This window comes from Leptopilina heterotoma, unplaced genomic scaffold (assembly GCF_015476425.1).
Source record: "Leptopilina heterotoma isolate Lh14 unplaced genomic scaffold, ASM1547642v1 Lhet_128, whole genome shotgun sequence".
In the NCBI taxonomy this organism is placed as follows: Eukaryota; Metazoa; Arthropoda; class Insecta; order Hymenoptera; family Figitidae; genus Leptopilina; species Leptopilina heterotoma.
In genome coordinates, this window is record NW_025110846.1 from 882,493 (window position 1) to 904,367 (window position 21,875).

General features: G+C 23.0%; 2 protein-coding genes across 3 annotated transcripts in view; one reads left to right on the top strand and one right to left on the bottom strand.

Moving 5' to 3' along the window:
* Positions 1–6,595, bottom strand: part of LOC122512772 (ER membrane protein complex subunit 6) — a 21,493-nt gene extending 14,898 nt beyond the window's left edge. The window contains exon 1 of one of the 2 annotated variants that reach the window (XM_043628830.1): positions 6,460–6,595. The gene's annotated coding sequence lies outside the window, so the exon portion shown is untranslated. The remainder of the gene's footprint in view (positions 1–6,459) is intronic. The other variant, XM_043628829.1, reaches the window with a different exon arrangement.
* On the top strand, positions 6,474–21,867 carry LOC122512771. Its single transcript, XM_043628828.1, has 4 exons — positions 6,474–6,612; positions 18,929–19,027; positions 19,798–20,039; positions 20,162–21,867. The coding sequence occupies exons 1-4, from the start codon at positions 6,530–6,532 to the stop codon at positions 20,443–20,445; spliced, it is 708 nt and encodes a 235-aa protein (XP_043484763.1). The 5' UTR covers positions 6,474–6,529; the 3' UTR covers positions 20,446–21,867.
* The last annotated feature ends 8 nt before the right edge of the window (positions 21,868–21,875 follow it).

Sequence of the window (21,875 nt, forward strand, 5' to 3'; positions counted from 1 at the left end):
AAAAAAATGTAAAAAAATTCTTTTTACTTTTTTTTCCTTTTATAAAAACTAACTATATCAATATAGGAATAAAGAATAAATAAATTAAATATTAAATAATTAAAAGCAGAGAAATACAGTTTATGGCTGATTGAATACAATTTTTTCCACTTAAAGAGTATGTCTTGCCGAGACGACTTTATCTACTTATTAATAAATTTCATCTCGAAGGAATACATTCGTTACTTTAAAAATGGAATATGATGTCTTACGAAAATAACTTTTTCTACTTAAAAATTTATTTTGCCTCAGGGGAAAATTGCTCATTTTACTTCGAAAAGTAATTATTTGAAAACGTGATTCACATCCTGTATAATAATAATAAAAGAAACGAAAAGAATTTAATACAAATCATATTGTATTATTTAATAATCAGAAAATAATTATTTCTTTAAGAAAATAGTATCTAGCAATTTCTCAAAAATTGTAAAGTTCGAAAAAAATGTAAACAAACTATTTTTTTAATGAAAAAATGATAGACAATGCATTCATTAGACTTTTATTTAAATTAGAAAATTTGTCCTTTTCAAAATAATCCAAACAAAAAAATATTTAAGACAAATTCGAAAAGATAATTCCAAAAAATAATTCAAAAAATAGTTTTTAAAAAGTTATATAAAAAACAGTTTTAAAAAATCGAAAAATTAAGTAAAAAAAGAGTTAAAAAAATTTAGTAAAAAAATAGTTTAAAAAATAATTCAAACAACAAAATAGTTATTTATTTATTAATATTTGGTTTTAAAAATTCAAAAAGATCATTCAAAAAATTAATTAAAAAAATTATTCAAAAAATATAATTCAACAAAAATGCAACTAAATAATTTAAACAAAAAAATAGTTTAAATAGAAAATTTTTAAAAGTAATTTCGAAAAAATAATTCAAAGAATAATGCGAACAAAAAAAATTATTTAGAAAGAAAATCTAATAATAAAATAATTTAAAACTAATTAAAACTCAAAAAAATAGTTTAAAACCAGCATTCAACACAATAATTCAAACTCAAATAAAAAAAATTTTAAAAAGAAAATTTAACAAAATAATTCAAACTGAAACAAAAAAGTAGTTTAAAAAGAAATTTCAACAAAATAATTCAGACAAAAAATAGTTCAATAAGAAAAATCAGCAAAATTATTTAAAAAATATTCAAACAAAAAATAATTCAAACAATAATGCGCAAACAAAAAAATATTTTAAAACGAAAATCTAACAAAATAATTCAAAAAAATAAATAAAATATCCAAACATAAAAATACTTTAAAAAGAAAATTCAACAAAATAATTCGAAACAATAATTCAAACTCAAATAAAAAAAATTGTTTAAAAAGAAAATTTAACAAAATAATTCAAACTGAAACAGAAAAGTAGTTTAAAAAGAAATTTCAACAAAATAATTCAGACAAAAAATAGTTTAAGAAAAGAAAATTTAACAAAATTATTTAAAAAATATTCAAACAAAAAATAGTTTAGATAGAAAATTCAAAAAAATAATTCAAACAATAATGCAAAAAAAAAAATAATTTAAAACGAAAATCTAACAAAATAATTCAAAAAAATTATTCAAATAATATCCAAACAAAAAAATACACTAAAAAGAAAATTCAACAAAATAATTAAAAAAATAGTTTAAAAACATATTTAAAAAAAAAAATTCAAAAGAGCAATTAAATTTCAAAAAAATATTAATATTTCCTGCTGTCTAAAATTTCTATTCACATATCTTTTTAAAGAGACTGTCGCGAGAAATAATAACCGTAAAGAATTACATTCGAAATAGAAATTCCCTGTAACAATTTGTGAATCATCATCTCCCATTGTTAATTGTATGCGCGCAATATTGAAGGCCACGGTTACAAGCGTGAGTGCATTTGTACCAGAATAAGATTTTTTTTTCTAGCCTATTTCCGAAGGTTAAATTTCCTGGACCAATACCAAAGGAAACGCACATCAAGGACATAATTTTTTCAAATCGATTTCTTCTTTATATATTGTATATAAATTTTTTTTTTTTAGAGAAACAATGAATACAAAAATATTAACACAAAAATAAACTATACATAATATAGAGACTCTTATGAAACATTAGTAAAAACTCGTCACACAAACAAAACAGATGAATATGCAATTTTTTTTTTTTAAATTCCAAACACGATATATAAGTACAATGAAGCAAAATTTCGATTAAAAATACACAGTAATTACAGTATAATTACAAGTATAATTATGTGGAGATTAATGTTGTTGAATATTACAATCAAAATGTTCTATAAATAAAAATAATCGTTTACAAGAAAAAATGATTTTTTTCCATTTATATAAAAATTTAAGTTACGAACTAAAAATTATAATTGATTAAATATTAAAAATTAAAAAATATTTAAAAAATAACAAAAATATTCTAAAAATATTTTTAGAGTGTTCGTGATATTTTCGAAATTTCTAATTTAACTTTTATTCAATTACAATTCTTTCTTATTTTTTTTTATTTTTTTTTAAGTGTGGTAAATTTGGAGAATAACTTTTTTTACTTTTTTTTATTTTATTTCGCATGTGGTTTATTTTATTTGCGGTCACGTTCTCGATCGGAAAACATGTCGATGACTAAAACGATTGACGAACAATAAATTTTGCAATATTCTCTATCAGTTTTATAAACATAAATAAAGGTCAATATCGTCGGGAAAATCGATGAATGAATTTGAATATATATGTAAATTCCAATAAAAACGCTATTTCTTCGAAGAAAATGTAACTTTTTTTTGTAAATTCAATACTAGCAGTATATTTAAACATAATAAATTAATAATTGATTAGTAGAAAAAAAATATATTTTTCTAAGTAAATTTCTATAAATTTTTTGCTAGAAAAGTTGTTTTCTGTTGAATTGACTCATATTCAATTATCAATTCTCATTAGAAATTTCTACGAGAATTAAATTACTTAAATACAAAAATAGAAAATTGAATGAATAATTCATTATTTCTTAAAATTGAATTCTTATAAAGAATTTTATCAAAAATTCTATAAATAATTGAATTCTTTCGAAGAATTTTAATAAAATTTTTAAGAATAATTGCGTTTTTGGAGGAATTTACTTCAAATTGTATTAAAAATAATTAACATCCTACGATGAATTTTATTAGTTATGAAAATATTTGAATTATTGCAATGGATTTTTTAAAAAATTTTAAAAATAACTAAATTCCTTAGAAAAATTTTATTAGAAGAAAAAAATATATTTTTTTAATTCATAAAAGTAATTATATTCTTGTGAAGAACTTCATTAGATTTTTTTTAAATAATTGAATTCCATCAGCGAATTTTGTTAAACTTTTAAAAAACAAATTCAATTCTATCAAGAAATTTTATTCAGATTCTATGGAAATAATTCAATTTTTCCAAAGATTTTTTTAACTCATAAGAAAATTGTTCAAAGGAATTCAATTATTTAAAAAAATTTTGATATAATTTTTTTATTATAATCGAAAAATTCTTTTCAATACATGTTTAAAAAAATTTCCTAAAAGAATTTAATTATTTTCAAAAATGTTAATGAAATTATTTTTAATAATTGAATTCTTGTCATGAATTTTATTTAAAGTTTTTTAAATACCTCATTGAATTCTTTTAGGGGAATTTTATTGAACGACTTGATATTGAAAATAATTGAATTTCGACAAATTTTTTAAATTAATTAAATTTCTATGAAGAATTTTATTAACATTTTTTTGAAAATAATTGAATTGTTATGAAGAATTTCATTAAAATTATTGAAAATAATTCAATTCTTTCGAAAAATTGTATTGAAAATCTAATAAAAGAATTTTCAAATTCTAATAAAAAAATTATATCAAATTTTTTTAAAATAATTGAATTCCTTTGAAGAACTTTATTAGTTTTAAAAATAATTTAATTCTTGTGAAGAATTTTCTAAAAATCTTTTTAAATAATTAATTTCTTCTAAAGAAATTTATAATAATTGTATTTTAAATAATTAAATCTTATTAAAATGGTGTTGAAAATAATTTAATTGTTATAGAGAATTTTATTAAAATTATTGAAAATAATTAAATTCTTTCACAAAATTTTATTGAAAATCTATTGAAAGAATATTGAAATTCTAATAAAAGAATTATATCAAAAATTTTTTAAAAATAATATTGAATTCCTTTGAAGAGTTTTATTATTTTTTAAAATAATTGAATTCCTTTGAAGAGTTTTATTATTTTTAAAAATAATTGAATTCTTGTGAAGAATTTTCTAAAAATCTTTTTAAATAATTAATTTCTTTCAAAGAAGTTTAGGAGAATTGTATTTTAAATAATTAAATTTCTGTAAATAATTAATTTCTTTCAAAAAATTTTTTAAAAAATAACATTGAAAATAATGGAATTTCTGTTTAGAATTTAATTATTTGTGAAAATAATGGAATTTTTTCGAAGAATTTCATTTCAATTTTTTCAAGAAATTCAATTATAATTGTATTAAAAATATATCAATTCTTACAAACAGTTTTGATTAAAATCTTTATAAAAATAATTGAGTTTTTGCAGAGAATTTTATAAAAATTGTTTTAAATAATTATTTTCGTTCAAAAAAATTTATGAAAATTGTACTTCAAAATAATTAAATTCTTTCAAAAAATTATATTGAAAATCTATTGAAAGAATTTTCAAATTCTAATAAAAGAATTATATCAAAATTTTTTTAAAAAATAATTGAATTTCTTTGAAGAATTTTATTTTTTTTTAAAATAATTGAATTCTTGTGAAGAATATTCTAAAAAATCGAATTATTAATTTCTTTCAAAGAAATTTATGAGAATTGTATTTTAAATAATTAAATTTCTGTAAATAATTAATTTCTTTCAAAAAAATTTTTATAAATTAGTGAAAAGAAATGAATTCTTGCAAAGAATTTCATTTAAATTTTTTCAAGGAATTTAATTATAATTGTACTAAAAATATATGAATTCTTACAACCAATGTTTATTAATATCCTTATAAAAACAATTGATTTCTCGCATGTAGAATTTTATAAAAATTGTCTGAAATAATTAATTTCTTTCAAAAAAGTTTATGAAATTTGTACTTCAAAATAATTGAATTTCTGTAAAAATTTTATTTTAAAAGAGTAATTGAATTTTATGGAAGAATTTAATTAATTTTTTTTTAAATAATTGAATTCTTGCGAAAAATGTTCTTTAAATTTTTGAAGATAATTGAATTAAAGAATTTTTAATTGCATTAAAGAATGCAATTAAAAAATTTTTGAATTGTTTCTAAGGATTTTATTAAATTTTTTTAATCGTTTCTAAGAATTTTATTTTAATTTTAATTAAAATATTTTCTACTTTAACCATTAGAAGATTTAAAGTATTTTCCAATTTAAAAAAAAAAAGTGGCTTTTAGTTTCACAAATCTAAAGAATGTATCTAAATAGCAGCAAATCGTAAAAAAAAGTAGTAAATAGTAGGTTTTAGTAGATGAGTATGCGAAGCCTGATTATCAGATTGATAAACTGGAAAAACTGCAGAAAAGTGAAAACTAAAGAAATTTACTTCTTAGTTTACTTTACTAAGTTTACATAGTAAAGAGAGATTTACTTTTCTTTTCCAGAAAAGAAACAAAAATTAAATACGAAGAAGAAAAGTTAAAACAAAATCCAACGAAAAGAAATGAAATTCCCTTCTTCAAAATTCAAAGAAGTCAAAATCACCCATCGAAAAATTCAGCCTAAGAAATAAATAAAAAGAAAAAAATGTAAACACCATGTAAGCCTAAGTGCACGTGCACTCAAGAAAATCCTATATAATCCACATAGGTTCATCGTCCACGTGTTCACTGTACACAAACTGTACAGTTGTATAGTGTTCGTTTTTGAGTATATTAGTACATGTAGCATCATTGGAAGGGGGCTATAGTGTATAGATAGTATAGTAGTGATATAAACTGGCAAGAGCGAGAACCAAGATTGCTTTCAGTGTGTAAAGGTGAGGTTAGGTGCGGGTGTCATTCAGTGCGCTTGTACTCAGCAAAACCGACTGGCACACATGAAAACGACAAAACTGTTCTCAATATTCCAACCATCTCTCAACACACAACACACAATAAACAAAAGCCTTAAATAATTTCATTATCCCATACAGAAAAAGTGAAATTTCCTTTTCTTTTCAAGTGCAAGTGAAATCAGCAAAATAAAATTTACCTCAAACCGAAATAGAGTGAAAGGAAAATTGTGTGATTATATACAAAAGAAACTCTAATTCCTCATATAGTTATCGTCTCCATATAAACATTTATCGCATAGTTTTTGAAACATTTCGAAAATCGCAAATGTGTGTTAATCTGTTAATTTACCTGGATTTATAAATGTAAACAAATTTCATGCAAACAAAAAGCAGTGAGAGGAAAAGAACTAACCTTACTTAATGTAGAAACTCTGTAAGCTTAATGTTGGAATTGACTTCATTGCAGATTGAAATTAATAATTATGGGAATAATTTCATCGACGTTTACATCTTTGGCTCTTCAGTTCGCTTGGAATTATCAGAGACTTCTGGATCCGAGATATAGGTTAGTTTTTATAATACTCTGAAACAAAAAAAAAAAAATCAATCGTCATTATTGTAAATTGGAGCATTGTATTGTTGCAATTTTATCATTAATACTATTACTCAGTAATAAATTAATAATATTACTCAGTAATAATATTACTTATTCTTTTTGAATTACTTTTCCCATTTTCATATTGAAACACTAAACTTTTTTCTATTCTTAGCCTACCGAATAATTTATTTTTGAATATTGAATCTCTAATCATTTGTTAACAAACTGTAGAAAAAGAAAGAGCTGTTAAAATAGAAGTAATTTCATTTGTTACACAAATTTTGTTCTTCATAATTTCAATAACAAACTACGAATCTGCATTGTTGGACAAAAGAATAAATTTGTTAGTTCTACATTAAAAAAACGGAATCTAAACAAATAATCCATTCTTTAATATAATCTATGGAATATAGTTATCTTTAATCAACAGCACAAAAATAAAAAATTGCACAAAGAAGATTTGTTAAAATAAAACTATTTTCGTTTGTTGTTGCAAAATGTTTTGATTCTTAAAACAGATTTATTTCTATCACAACAAATCTTCGTTGTTGGTCAACAAAATAAATCTTTTAGTTGTGGATTAACAATTCGGAATAACAACACTACCAAATAATCAATTCTTGAATATAATTATAAACTATACAATAATGATCGTTAATCAACAAGAAATAAATAAAAGATTGCACAAACAAGAATTGTTAAAATAAAACAACTTCGTTTGTTGTAAATTTTTTGTTTCCTATATACAGATTTATTTCTATCACATAACAAATCTGCATTGTTGGTCAATAAAATAAATCTTTTAGTTCTAGATTAACAATCCGGAATCTAAAACTATCAATTAATCTATTCTTGAATATAATTATCACTACTATGTAATAATTATCTTTAATTAACAACAAACAAATCAAAAATTGCACTAACAAACAAGAATTGTTAAAAAAGAAACTAATAAATTTTGTTTGTTGTTGCAACATTTTTTTTTCTCAAACAGATTTATGTCTATTACAACAAATCTGCATTGTTGATCAACAAAATAAATCTTTTAGTTCTATATTAACAATACGGAATTTAACACTACAAAATATTCTTCAATATCATTATCTATAATCAACTGTTGACAGTTTGCACAAAAAAAAATTGTTAAAATAGAACTAACAAATTTCGTTTGTTATTGTTGTTACAAAATTTTTTGTTTCTTAATCAATGTTCCTAAAGTTCTGAATGTTGAAATGAACTAATTTTAATTTTCTAAAATTTTGAACATTTAAATAAACGAAATATTTGTTATGCTTCAATATTTTGAAAAAAAAATTACTAGACTGAAATGAAAATGATCGTAATTCAGCATTTATTATTAAAATTATTGTTTTAATTTAAAAAAAATAATAAATAAATATTAATAAAAGTATCGTCGTTCATTTGAGCTTTCAAAACATTAGTTTCCTCTTGACTTAAAGAAATCATTTGCTTTGACTTGTTTTCTTGATTAAAAATTAATTTTTCTTTGATTCAAAAAAAATTATTTGTTTGAAATAATTTTAATAATTTTAATAATTTTTTTATTATTTGGATTACAAGAAAATGTATTTGATTCAAAAGCAATTTATTTACTTTAAAGAAACTTTTCTTTTTAAGTTAAAGAATTATTTTCTTGTCTCTATCATTAAGATGATAAAATTTCTTTGCTTTGAGGAACAAATTTTTTGGACTCAAAGAAAATTTGTTTGAATCAAAGAAAATTTGTTTTGAATCAAAGAAAAGTTGTGCAAATCAAAGAAATTTTTTTCGAATCAACAACCCTCTTTTTATTGAAAAAAAATTCTCTTCTTTTGAAAGAAAAATTTAGTTTGAACCAAACAAAACGAGTCTAAGAAACTGAGTATATTTCTTAAAATCAACAAAAACTATTTTCTGGTGTAATTTTATTTCAGAAAAACTACGTCACGCAAAAAAAGAAAATAAATTATAAACTCTCCAAAAGCTAAATTCAAGTTTTTAATCTGTATTGCATTCAGAAATGTTTGTAAATATTTTTAATGGCAAATATTTCCTTTAGTTTAAACGTTCAAAACTTGTAGATAATCTTTAACAGATATCAAAGCTGCTACAACAATAAAAATATTTTGTTGATTGTTGCATTGTTGGTAAATAAAATAATTTTGTTGTCTATATTAACAGTCCGGAAATTATATCAACAAATAATTACATATAATAATACTGATAATATGATGCTAAATATACAATAATGATTCTTTTTACATTCTCATAAAAAATGAGATCTTGAATTTCTTTTTCCCTCTAAATGTTATAATTTAATCATTTTTTATTTTCCTCCAGAAAAAAGCTCTAATTTTGTAAAATATTTGCTTTTTTAAAAAAAAATCAAACAAGTTATGGTTTATGAAAACAACCTTGCAAATATGAATGTGTTTTAAAGCATAAAACGCAATAAGGAAAAGTTGCATTTGAGAGTTGATTTTTGCTTTTTCAAACAAGTTACAAATTACACACACAACATCGCGAATGTACACCACTATATTTTTATTTTTTAATTAACAATCCACAGTGATAAAGTTACCTGCAGTTTGTCATTACAGTCAATAATAAATTCGATAAAAAATTATTGCCCAATTATTTCACTAAAGTTATGAATTTTCCAGTGAACCGAAATTATTTTTTCTGTTTAAATATTTCCAAAAATTGCAATATTGCTCTCTAAATTTTTATTAGTAAAAATATTTTCTAATCTATAAATAAAAAAATAAATAAATAAATTTGAATTATTAACTGACTTTTTTCTTCTGAATTAGAAAAATTTACTAAAAAATTGTACTTTCTAGTAGTTTCTACTAATTTATTAGTAAAATTAACTGATTCAAAAGCAAAAAGTCAATCACTAATTCACACTAGTAAACAATTTTACAAATTAATTTTTTTTTTTGATACTCTCTATTTTCAAATTGGTAAAAATATTTACTAATTTGAATTACTGACTGATTTTTTGCTTTTTAATTAGTAGAATTTACTAATTCAGAAGCAAAAATTCTGTTACTAATTCAAACTAGTAAACAATTTTACTAATTAATTTTTTTCGCTACTCTCTAAATTAAAATTGGTAAACATATTTAACTAATTTTAATTACTAAATGATATTTGCTTTTTAATTAGTAAAATTTACTAATTTAAATTTACAGAGTAAATTGAAAAATAATGTAAATTCATCATTTTCTTAGTTTGAAATTAGTTTTTTTTAGTAGGGGAATGTAGTCAAGGTTGGCCTACTGTCTAGGTAGGCCACTCGCGTTTTTTTGTCAAGTTCACTAGCGCCACCTACGCGCATTTTTGTCGAAGCTTGTCTTAGTGAAACCTAACTTTTTGTTCAATTACATTTTCGGAAAATCGAAAATTGTGTTTTCTGTGACGTCGGTACAAAAAAAGCTCAAAAAAAGTTTTGTGCATAATGTGAAAAACCATTAATAAAAGATAAAAAACAAATTGAATCGTCAAGGCAAGTATGCAGAAAATTTGTGGGACTCATGGTTGAAAGGAAAACAAAGTAAAAAATCGAATCCCGAAACGTATTTCTTTTTGTTTACAACAATTCGGTAATGTTACTTACTGTCAAGGTCGGCCACTATGTGTTTAAAATGCGCAAAGTTGAGGACGAGCTACTTCATTTGCAAAAACTGCAATTCTGTATAACTCATAATATAATTGATCATCTTATTAATATTTTTATTTAATTTTATTAATATTTTAGTGCAAAACTTTTTTTTATTTATATTTATTTTTTTATATTGTTTATTGTTATTATTTTGTTATTTCATTAAGTTACAAACTGTAAACAATAAAGAATCAATTTTCCGTAACTCCAAACATGTTATTTTATTTTTTAACGATTAATGCCCTTTGAATTTTAAACATGGCCGACCTTGACTGTAATGGCTAACCTGGACTACAAATTTTTTTTTTTTTAAATCTTTATAACTTTTTCATTTTTAAACCTGTCAATTTACTTTGTACAGAAAAAATGTTCCTATTAAACAGGACTTTCCAACCATATACTTCAATTGTCCAAATTCATTTTTAAAAAAAAGTTATAAACAAAAGTCAAAAAGGTGGCCGACCTAGACTATGTTCCCCTATATAAATGACACTTTATAATTTTTTATAATATAAATGACACTTTTTTTCATCATTATATTACTTTTTTCAAATGAACAAAATTGATTTTTCTGTTTCACATATTTTCAAAAACTTTCATATTGAAATGAAAAACAATTTTAATATTCAAATTAAGTGATATTAAAAATATGGATGTTCAAAATTTTTGGAACTTTAAGGACATGGCCGAACTATAAAGATTACTATAAATTTTACAACCAACATTTTTATTATTCATAAAAGAAAATGTTTCCTAATTTTCTTCCCTAAATTCGAAAATTTCTTTTCCTTGCACAAAACAACATAAATAAAATTGAAATGACAACCTAAAAACCTTGTTTCTAAAAAAAATTATTGCCGCATAACAATTTTCATTCTCGATTTATAATTTTTTTCTACCCATTAGCCTATTTTTCTATGATAAGGGCAAATATTTTTCCATAAAGTTAAATTAGTTACTGGAAAATGTGCATGAATATGAGGTCGAATCGAGTACGTGTACAAGGAGCACTGTGCTAAACTAATTTTTAAAGGTCACGTCCATAAAGGTTTTTAGACCAAGATATGATGGTTGTTCAAGAGTTCTTTATAAGACACGCAAATGATTGTCGAACATGCAATAATAATTATTCAACATAGTATGCCTTTTTAAACTTCAAAAAAAAATTATTCCTCTGTTAATAATATCATTGACAAATAACAATATCAGGAAGGAAGACGATTTTTCCCCGAATTCCTACAAGTGCAAAATATTTCTTCTCTAATCACGCAACTGAACTCATTACGAAGAATTAAGGCAAAAAAACAGCTTTAGATGAGAGTTTAGAAACCAAATAACTGCAAAAATGGTTTCCGGTGTTGTGGACCAATTATATAATAAATGAAGAGGGGAAATTATTTGATACTGTCTTCGTGGAGACATAAAATCAGATATTTTCGGGGTCATGTCTCGGGTCAACGACGACACTTTCGTTCATTATTATATTCGATGTGGGAGTGAATGCCAAGTGCCTTTAGTCAACCCTTCTTTTTTTTGCCAGGGGCCTCTCTCCTCTCTTCTTGCATATTGTGTAACGGACCAAAGTTTATTTTTAGCATCTTTTCGATCCAACTCCCCAAAGGCTTCCAGCCAAGTTCATAAAGCTCGAGAGATTCCTTTTCTCTTTTTTACCGCAACTTTCTTTTAATGTTCCATTTGTTCATCATTACAACATGTATATATGCCATTATACAGATGTCGAGCTCAATTTTCCGCAAATGTATAAAAACACGATTATTCCTTGGTCTGAATATTGTCTCCAGTTGTTTTTATTTATTCACTTATTTTGTTTTTTTATTTATTAATAAGAAGCAATTACTAGTAGTAATTAATAGAATCGATTACTAGTAGCAATTACTTGTAGTAAATTGCAAAATTTACCAAATTATTAATTATCTGCATCAAATAAATTTTGTCAATGCTTTTTTTTTTAATAGAAAACTAATATTTCTCTTAAATTGCGAAGATTTTGCTCTCGAGCAATTAATTATAGATTCACTAGAAATTTCCCCCAATGACCTTAAACTTTAAAAAGTTTCTTGACTTTTTGAGGAAAAAAAAAATGATTGTCTAACGATGCATGAAAAGTTGGACCGTTACAGGAATCATTAGAAATATTGACGAGTCATTATTTTTCTACACTACTTAATCACGATTAGTGAGTAACTTCCGCATTTTAAGAGTGAACCGATGTTAGTTGAGTGCACGTGCACTCAAATTTGTTCTCTCCTCGTCTCTCAATAAACATTTATGTACCTGGTGGCAAGAAGGAAACTCGTTTGCATCTCCCAACAATTTTCTCAATTCAAATTACATTTAATTGAAAAAAATAAATTACATTTTACATCTTTAATTAATCTAATTTACTAAAATGTATTTAATTATATAAATCAATTAATTTAATGACGTAATTTAATTAGTTTTAAGAAAACAGAATTTTAATCTTTTCTTTTCTTTTGTTCTAAAAGATATATTTGACTCAGAAATTATATAAATAATTTGTTACATATTCACCACCTTTCCAATGTTTGAGAATTTTCCAGATATTTGTATCAATTATTACTCTACTTTTATATTCGTCTTCATATCATGACTAAGACTTTAATTATCAGCATTTACCCTGACCGTAATCGTCATAAATGGAAATAATTATTAATCTCTACGGTAGACTTTTTAACATAATTTTTACTACGCACAAAGTGATACCTTCGTTTTATTCCTCTTTTAAAAGAGTTGTACACATTCCAGGTATTCATTAAAAAAAATCTATTTCTTCACTGGAAAAAATTTTTTTTTTTTAAACTGACGCATATAGAAATTATCTCCCCGTGTACTGTAAAAAATAATTACAACTAATTTTATAAGAATTCAAATTAGAATTCCCGTTTAAGAAAATGTATTCTGTAAAAAATGTTAACTTATTAAAAATGTGTTTTCTTCATTTTTGGGGTTAAGATAGAATAATTTAAAATTGAATAAAAGAAGCTTAAACATAAGCCAACTTTAGGTCTAAAAATCAGTTTCCTATTTAGAAATAAAAGTCAAATAGTTGGAGAAATAAAAATTAAAAAATTAATAATTATTGTCTGTTTAATTATAATAATCAATAATTATTGACTGTTTAATTATAACTTTTTACTTTACTTGGCTGCTTAATTTAATTTGCACTTTTTAAATTGTTAATAATTGTTAATAATTAAATAGTCAATGATTGTAAAAAAGTCAATTGAGTTAAGCATTAAAAATTAAACTAAGGAGTAAATTAGACTGTAACAGCTTCGTGGAAATTTAAATCCATATTTTAAAAATCCATAAGTAAAATACTATCTTGTTTTAAAATCATTTGGATATCTCGATCTGCAATATAGAAGTTGTGTGCCTATCTTGATTCTAGACAGACGTCAGATTATAGCCTTCAACGTAAAACTTTCACTCTTCGCGAATCTGGAATGTTTGTCATATTTGTAGTTGGAAAAACCTTGGATACTTTGAACGGAAGCCCTTTATAAGCACATTACGCGTTTAATTTTGCAAGAGAGTGGATAACAATTTTGTCTCTCGTACCAGTCGCCGATAATGATTTCATACAACTTGTATTTTTGTCAATCAAAATAAATTATTTATTAGGAAAAAAAAAGAATAGAAAAAACAGAGAAGGAGAAAAGAAAATGATTTCATGTCTACAACTTGTATTTTTGTCAATCAAAATAAATTATTTATTTAGAAAAACAAAAAAAAAGTAAAGAAAAAACACAGAAGGAGAAAAAATAAAAGAAAAAGATCAAAAAAAGAGAAAAAGCAGAAGAAAAACAGAAAAAAAAAGAAAAAGAGCAGAAAATAGAAAAAGCAGAAGAAAAACCCCCAAAAAAAAGAAAAAGAGCAGAAAAAGAATAAGATTAACAATTTAATTAAGAAAAAAAAGAAAAAGAGAAAAAATTGTTACAAGGAAAAAAATAAAATGCGGAATAAAGTATAAAAAATAAAAGTCACACATTTTAAAGTGGATCGATTTCTCAGAATCATTACTATTTGATGTTCTTTTTTATTGAGCTTATGAAATAATAAATGACGCACTACTTTCGATTATTTATATTTCTAGAGCTAAATTTTTTATTCTCTCTCTAAATTGTTTGCCAACAATAATCATTTCATGATCACGCATTAAGAAACGTGCAAATTGCACAGAATATTTTTTAATAATAATAACAATGTTTCATCGTCCCTCTATATATATAAAAATATCAATTCTAATTTACAAATGTATTTTTTCAATCATAACGTTAAGCAAAGCAAATAAAATAAAAGTCTCCTCAAATAAAACCGAACTCCAAATAGATCTATCGCATAATCGATTATGTTGCGTTAAATAAAAATTTATATTTAGAAAATTTTATAACTGAAATTAAAAATAATTTTTAATTTCAAAATTTAATTTCTTAAAATAACAACTTATTTAGTTTCCAAATATTGTGAGACTTGCATTTAATTTAGGAAACTGATTTTCAGAGCTAATATTTGCTTAAAAAATTAAATCGCAATTGTAAGCTTGAAATAAATAAATTAAATAAATTAAATATAATTCAAATAAATATTTACATACTTGAATCAAATAATTTTTGAAGTAATTAAATGATATTTGTATTAAATACAGAAATTAATGGTTCAAATAAAATTTAATTGGTTTAAATAAAAATTATTCGGTTCAAGTAAATATTTATTTATTTTAAGTATAAACATTTATTTGATTCAATTAAGTAAATAATATTATTTATTTACTCTCTTAATTTGAATTAGTATAAATATTTACTAATTTGAATCAGTGACTAAATTTTTGCTTTTTAATTAAATCAATTTTACTATAGTAAATTATTAGAAATTACTATTTATTAGTAAAATTTACTAATTTTATTTTTATAGTAAATTTTATGTAATTTATAAATTTTATTTGCAAATTACTAAATTCTATTAATAAACTAGTAGAAATTATTATTATTCACAATTTTTCTAAGGATATAAAATTGAAACAAAAAAAGAATCAAAAATTTTGCTAAGCAACTTTTTGATTCGTTTTTTGTTTCAATTCAATAAGTGACTGATTTTTTTGCCTTTGAATTAGTAAATAACTTTTACTAATCCAAATTTAGAGAGTAAAACTGATAATAAATAAAAATTCAAAATTTTCCAAAGTCAAGAAGATTCGAACGCAAAACCCAAAACTCACGCACTTTTAACGCCTTAACGACCTCGACCAAGGACCACTATTTAAAACTGCCACCGCAATTTTTCCTTTCTATCATAAATTAACCATAACATTAATCAATAAAATATACACACAATCATTGATTGAAAGTGACATTTCTATTTTCAACCTTTATACTCCAATTCACTTGCTCTTTAATAAATGCTACAAAATTTAGCATAACATTTCTCTTTTATATAAAGAGGACAAAAATTTTTCCACAAGACAAAGTAAATGTAAATTTTATATTAGTATAATGAATATTCATAACGTAGGTCATTATTTATTCTTTTTTTTTTTTTTTTTTTTTTTTGCCTAAAGACATTTTTTTAAAGGGTGCGCTACCATTTCATATATGAATTTACCCGCGTATTGCGTCAATTTAGGTCATCACTTGCCCTTAATTTTTTCTCCATTTTTCAAACACAAGCGAAATTTATTGTCAATAAAAAAAAAATTCTCTTGTTTATAAATGAGAAGTGACATTAAAAATAATGTATGAAAAATTGATTTTTAACCACTTTTATAAACGTATCGCAAAGTTGAGCGTCATTTATTGAATAAAAATTATTTTCCTATTTGGAAATTAATTTTCTATATGAAAATTAATTTCATTAATCGAAGAATGAAGAAAATTTTTTTCTATTTAAATACTTTTCAATTATTTGATAATATTTGAATACTTAATATTTAATATTTAATGTCTCTAAAGACTTGAATTTGAATTTTGTTCGAAAATATTTTATTATTAATTTAGAAAATTAATTCCTATCCATAAATGTAGAATTTATTTTAGTTTTATTTTACTACATAATTTATTTTATTCTTTTTTACTTTCAAACTGAAAAATTTTCAGACGTTAGGATTCGAACCCCGAACACCTTGTTTATTAATAATTCAGTGACGAGACCACTCAGCCATTTCACATAACATTTGAATATATTTAAATAGAAAAAAATATTCATTCATTTTAACGAAATTAAATTTTTTTACTCTAATACGAGAAAACTTTTAGTAATAAATATTTCTGTAGAAAAGCAAAAAGTAGGTATATTAATTAAAACAACTAAAAATAAATACACGGGAATAAAAAGAATACACGAAAAAAAATATAAATTTAAATTTAAACAAAGTATAAAAAAATCGTCGTTTACTTTAACTTTCGAAACTTGAAGAACATTAAAAATTGAAAGTCACGGCTGAATGTATACAAAACAAACAATATTAGGAAAAGTTGAAAAAGTAACAAGTCTTTTAACACACTATGTATGTACGTATTGTATGTATAATAAAACGATCCGATGAAAATTTAAATTATTCAATGCAGTTAAGGTTCGTTTAGTGCAAAGTTGTTTTGATTGAAGATATTCTACCGCTTTATATACATACGTAGTAAGCGACTAATAATGCATTCATTCATGTACAATTACTGTTTACACTTGTTGCGAACCGTGCAAAAATTTTAACCACGTGAGTTTGTAACATTAATTTTAAATGACGCGTTTCTAATTTAGAAATTTGAAACATATGCCTGTCTCTCCTCCTATAACACGCCAGACTCATTAAATGTCATTGACTTTTAATGTTAGCATTGCATGACGTCTATATTGAACTCTATATATAGGTGTATTTTGCGAATTTACTCTCTTAATCAAACTTTTAATTTATTATCAATCACTTTTCATTTTATTGTTTCCTGACCAACAATAAATAACTGAGGTACAAAACAATTTACTCAAAAAAAAAAATTGTTAAAATAAATAAATAAAATTAAAACCAAAAAAAGAAAACAAAAAAAAATTGTTAAAATAAATCAAGTATTAAACAAAGAGGAAAAAAATATTCCGAATAAAAATTATTTATTGTCTTAATTATTATTTTTAATAGACTAAAAAAATTATTTGAATCTAATAACCGATTATTTGAATATATTATTAAATAAATATTTTCTTGAATCAAATAAAGTTTTGCTTTGAATCAAATAAATATTTACTTGAATTAAATAAATGTTTACTTAAACTAAATAAATATTTACTTGAATCAAATAAATGTTTACTAGAACTAAATAAATATTTACTTAAATCAAGTAATTTTTATTTAAGACAATTAAATTGTATTTGAACCAACAATTTCTGAAATTTGAAACAAATACCATTTAATTTTTTTAAATCTTAAAAATTATTTTATTCAAGTAAATATTTATTTGATAAAAACCAAGTAATTGTTTATTTGTATCAAATACATTTTTTCAGCGTAATTATCAAAATTCAATTATTAAATTTTATTAAATTATATTAAATTTAATTATTAAATTAAAATTGTTAAATTTTTTATGTCCCTAAAAATTTGAACGTTTAAATATTAAAAAAAAAATTACTTGTGTATTTTTTAAATACAAAACATTTGTATTTAAAAAATACAAATTAAAAGATGTAATGAACTAATGTAATTAATAATTAAAATTTATTTTCTTAATAAAACTAATAAAATTGTAATTTTCATTTTGCAACTTTTAATTCTGTCTAAAGTGTAAAAATTAAATTCTTTACCTTTTCACCAAAACGAATTTAAAAAATAGTATTTTTTTCACAGTTTTTCTAATAATTTCTACTGAAATTAATTTAATTTTTAATAATTTTTAATTTAAATAATATTATTTTTTAATGTTATCATTAAAAAATGTTCGTTTAAGTTTGTTTAAGTAAATTTTCAAAAATGAATAGTTTTCAATTTCTTTTCTTTTCACAAAAAAAAATCGATTCTTGCTCACAAAGCAAGAAATTCGAGTTTCAAATCTGAAATTGAAATTTGTCTTGTGTAGGTAAAGAAGAATAAAATTTCTAGGCGCGAAATTTAAACCCAAATTACATAAAAATAACTTTTACTCCTTGATTTACAAACTTCCTGCTATTATCAAGATAAAAAAAATAATTATGAATATTATTCCCGATAAATTATCGGTCAGTATAAAAAGAAATCGGTAATTATTACGCCACAGAAGCGTTTGCGTAATTTATATTGTCATCAGTGCAATATGGCACACCTCAAGGCGGAAGACACACATATTGAATCGTTGATTAAGTTTCCAATTGTAATGATTAGATTACAAATGAATTTAAAAAAAAACGACAACTTTAATTATAAAAACATTGTTTTCAATTTTTAATTAATTTCTATTATCGTGATTATCAAGATCCTCTAATATATGGAATTTTATTATTGTCTCAATAACAAAAGAAAAAAAAAATTTACATTGGAAATTATAGCTATAAAACTAGAAATAAGTTACGCAATTCAAAGAAACTAATTTCAAAAAATTTTCCATTAATTTTTTTCAGATGCGCTGAAGTTAAAAAAGCTGTTGAATATTCACCTCCCCTTAGCAATGAAGTGCCTAAAATTAATGAAGTCACGCAAACGAGTTCATTGCCGACAAAGTGAGTTTTTAATAAATATTATTAAAAATAAAATTAAAAATATTAAATATTATTTAATAATAATATTTTTATATTATTAAAACGAAAAATAATTTTCTAATCGAACGAAAAATAAAATAAGTTATACATTTATTTAAGAAGTTTTTTAATTTAAAAAGAAAAAAATGACAAATTTTGAAAGTTCTTTCATTTTATTCATTAATAACAATTATTTATAATTTATTTATTGTTGTAATTTGCATTATTCATTTTATAAACGAAACGAAACAATTTTTCATCACCACTCTGATTCTTGTAATCTGCGCTTGTGAGAGAACTTTCATGCCATCTGGGCGGCGATTTAAAGATGTGAATTGGCGCGAAATTTAAAAAATAGAAAAACCTAATAGTATATTATTATTAAATAATAATTTTATAATTAATTAATATCAATAAATAAATTTTCCTATAGTTTCGAAAAATTATTTTTCGTTTTAATATTTTCAAACAGCATATATGCTGTTTCTTTAAGAATTTTTTTTAATTTACAAAGAAAAAAAAATGACAAAATTTGGATGTTTTTCTAAATTCAAAAAAGGAAAAAAAAAAGAAAATAAATTATGTCAGGTCTTCTGGGAATTTTTGACAATTAAGGGGAGAAAAAAGGAAGAAAGGGGACTAACTGAGTTTCTTGTAATAATTTTTAATGGCAAATATATTATTAGATTAAAATTTTTAGAATATTAAGAATGTAGACGAAAATTTTTGTAACTTTTCCTTTTATTTAACAGAGTGGAAGCAAAATTATCGCTTCACCAGGAAAAAAGAAGAAGAAGAGCAGCCCAACTTCGCTACAGAGGAAGACCATCAAGTTTCGATGCTTCCTTCATTGTGAGATGTCCAAACAGAAAATGTGTTCGAAGTGTGGCCCAAGTCGTCACATCGAAACCAAATTTTCCCCGCAGACAAAGAACTCTCCAATGGGAAATAACTTCCTCATCTGGATGTTCATCAGACTCTGCCTCTGATTTCGGTTAGTTCACAAAATCTCAAATTAAAAATTCTTAATAACAAAATTTAGATATTTAAATTCTTAACTAACAATATTCTAAACTAAGAATATATCAACTAATAATATTCTTTTTCCAATTCTAGAATCAGAATCAGATTCCGATACCGAACTGAGAATAAATCTCGTCGAAAATTCAACGCATTCAGAGGGAGTGCAATCTAAAGAGGGCGAAGAAAATGGAGAACCCGTTGCCATGACTGCCGCTGAAGAAGCAGCATTAAGAATAACCGTTGGTAGAGGACATTTTAGTCAATCGAAAAAGGATCGATTTTTAAATAATCTTCGACTTGAAAAAAGATTAAACGATCTAAACAACGATTTCTTTGGCGCAGTTTGTCGGGCGCACTGTCACACACTACCAAGATGACTCTGACCAGATATTTACACAATAATTTAACACTAAGAATTTTAAGACTAAAAAAAAAATCTCTAATTATCGAGGTGTTAACTTGATCCAATTTGGTATCAATTCGATTCAAATTTTTGGAATCAATTTGATCCAATTTGGTACCAATTCGATTCAAATTTTTGTTAGCAATTCGATCCAAATTTTTGATATAAATTTGATCTAATTTGGTACCAATTCGATTCAAATTTTTGTTAACAATTTGGTTCAAATTTTTTGCTAGCAATTCGATTCAAATTTATAGTATCAATTTATAGTATCCAATTTAGTATCAATTTGATTCAAATTTTTGTTAGCAATTTGGTTCAAATATTTCCTAGCAATTCGATTCAAATTTTTGCTATCAATTTGATACAATTTGGCATCAATTTGCTACCTTCAAGAAAACTGAAAAAAATGTCGAAAGATTCTAGCTTGCAATCTAGTTTTCTTTATAGATATAAAAAAAAAACATTTTTGAAAATTGAAATTTTATATGAGTAGGAAAAATTTTGTTACGTTACGGCGAGACCAATATTCAATGTTTTTTTATCATATATATTTTATAAATATAACGTGAATCACGTAAGATTTTAAGAAATTTCAAGTTTCAAAGAATTCACTTTTAATTAACATTTTTTTTTTTTTAATTAAGAAAAGACTGACAATTTAAGTTTATATGTTCGTTAACGATAATCATTCTCGATTCAATAATTGTTTTTACCTATAAACTGTTATTGAAACATTAAGAAAATATTTCCGAATTTGAGAAATGATTGTAAAGTTCTTCTCAAATTTGCGATTGAGAATGAAATTTTTAAAAAAATCAGGGCTCCTACGGTTACAGAAGATGTAAAAATCTATTTTCTCTTTTTAAAATTCGTAAAAACATTACCAATTTCCTTACGAAGCAAATATTTTTAAATATCAATTATCAATTTTAGTTCAGTTTTAGTTAATTACTAATTACTAATGTATTTTATTTAATTTCTACTTATTTTCTATTCTATCTTTAATCAATTGTCTATTTATTTTTATTCAGTTTTCAATTCTTAATTCTTAGGTTTCAATTTTATTTTTATTCAACTTCCGTTTTAATTTTTTTCATATTCTTTAATTTGTGTTTATTTAAATTATCAAATGTATAATTTTTCTTTATTGTAAAATTTTTCAAAAAATCCGAAAACCTTTAAAACCGTAGCAACCCTGAAAAGTCAACCGGGCCTTACAACTTATCCTTCTAGTCTTGTATATTTGCGAATGCGAAAAGTTTCCCTATCATCAAAACGATAATCACAAAAAGAGAAACTAAGGACGATCGGTAATTTTTAATTTAAAATAACTTTTTTTTTTTGTAAAAAGCTTCGAAATTGATTTTAATTTCAAATATTTCCAATTTTGTTATATTTACA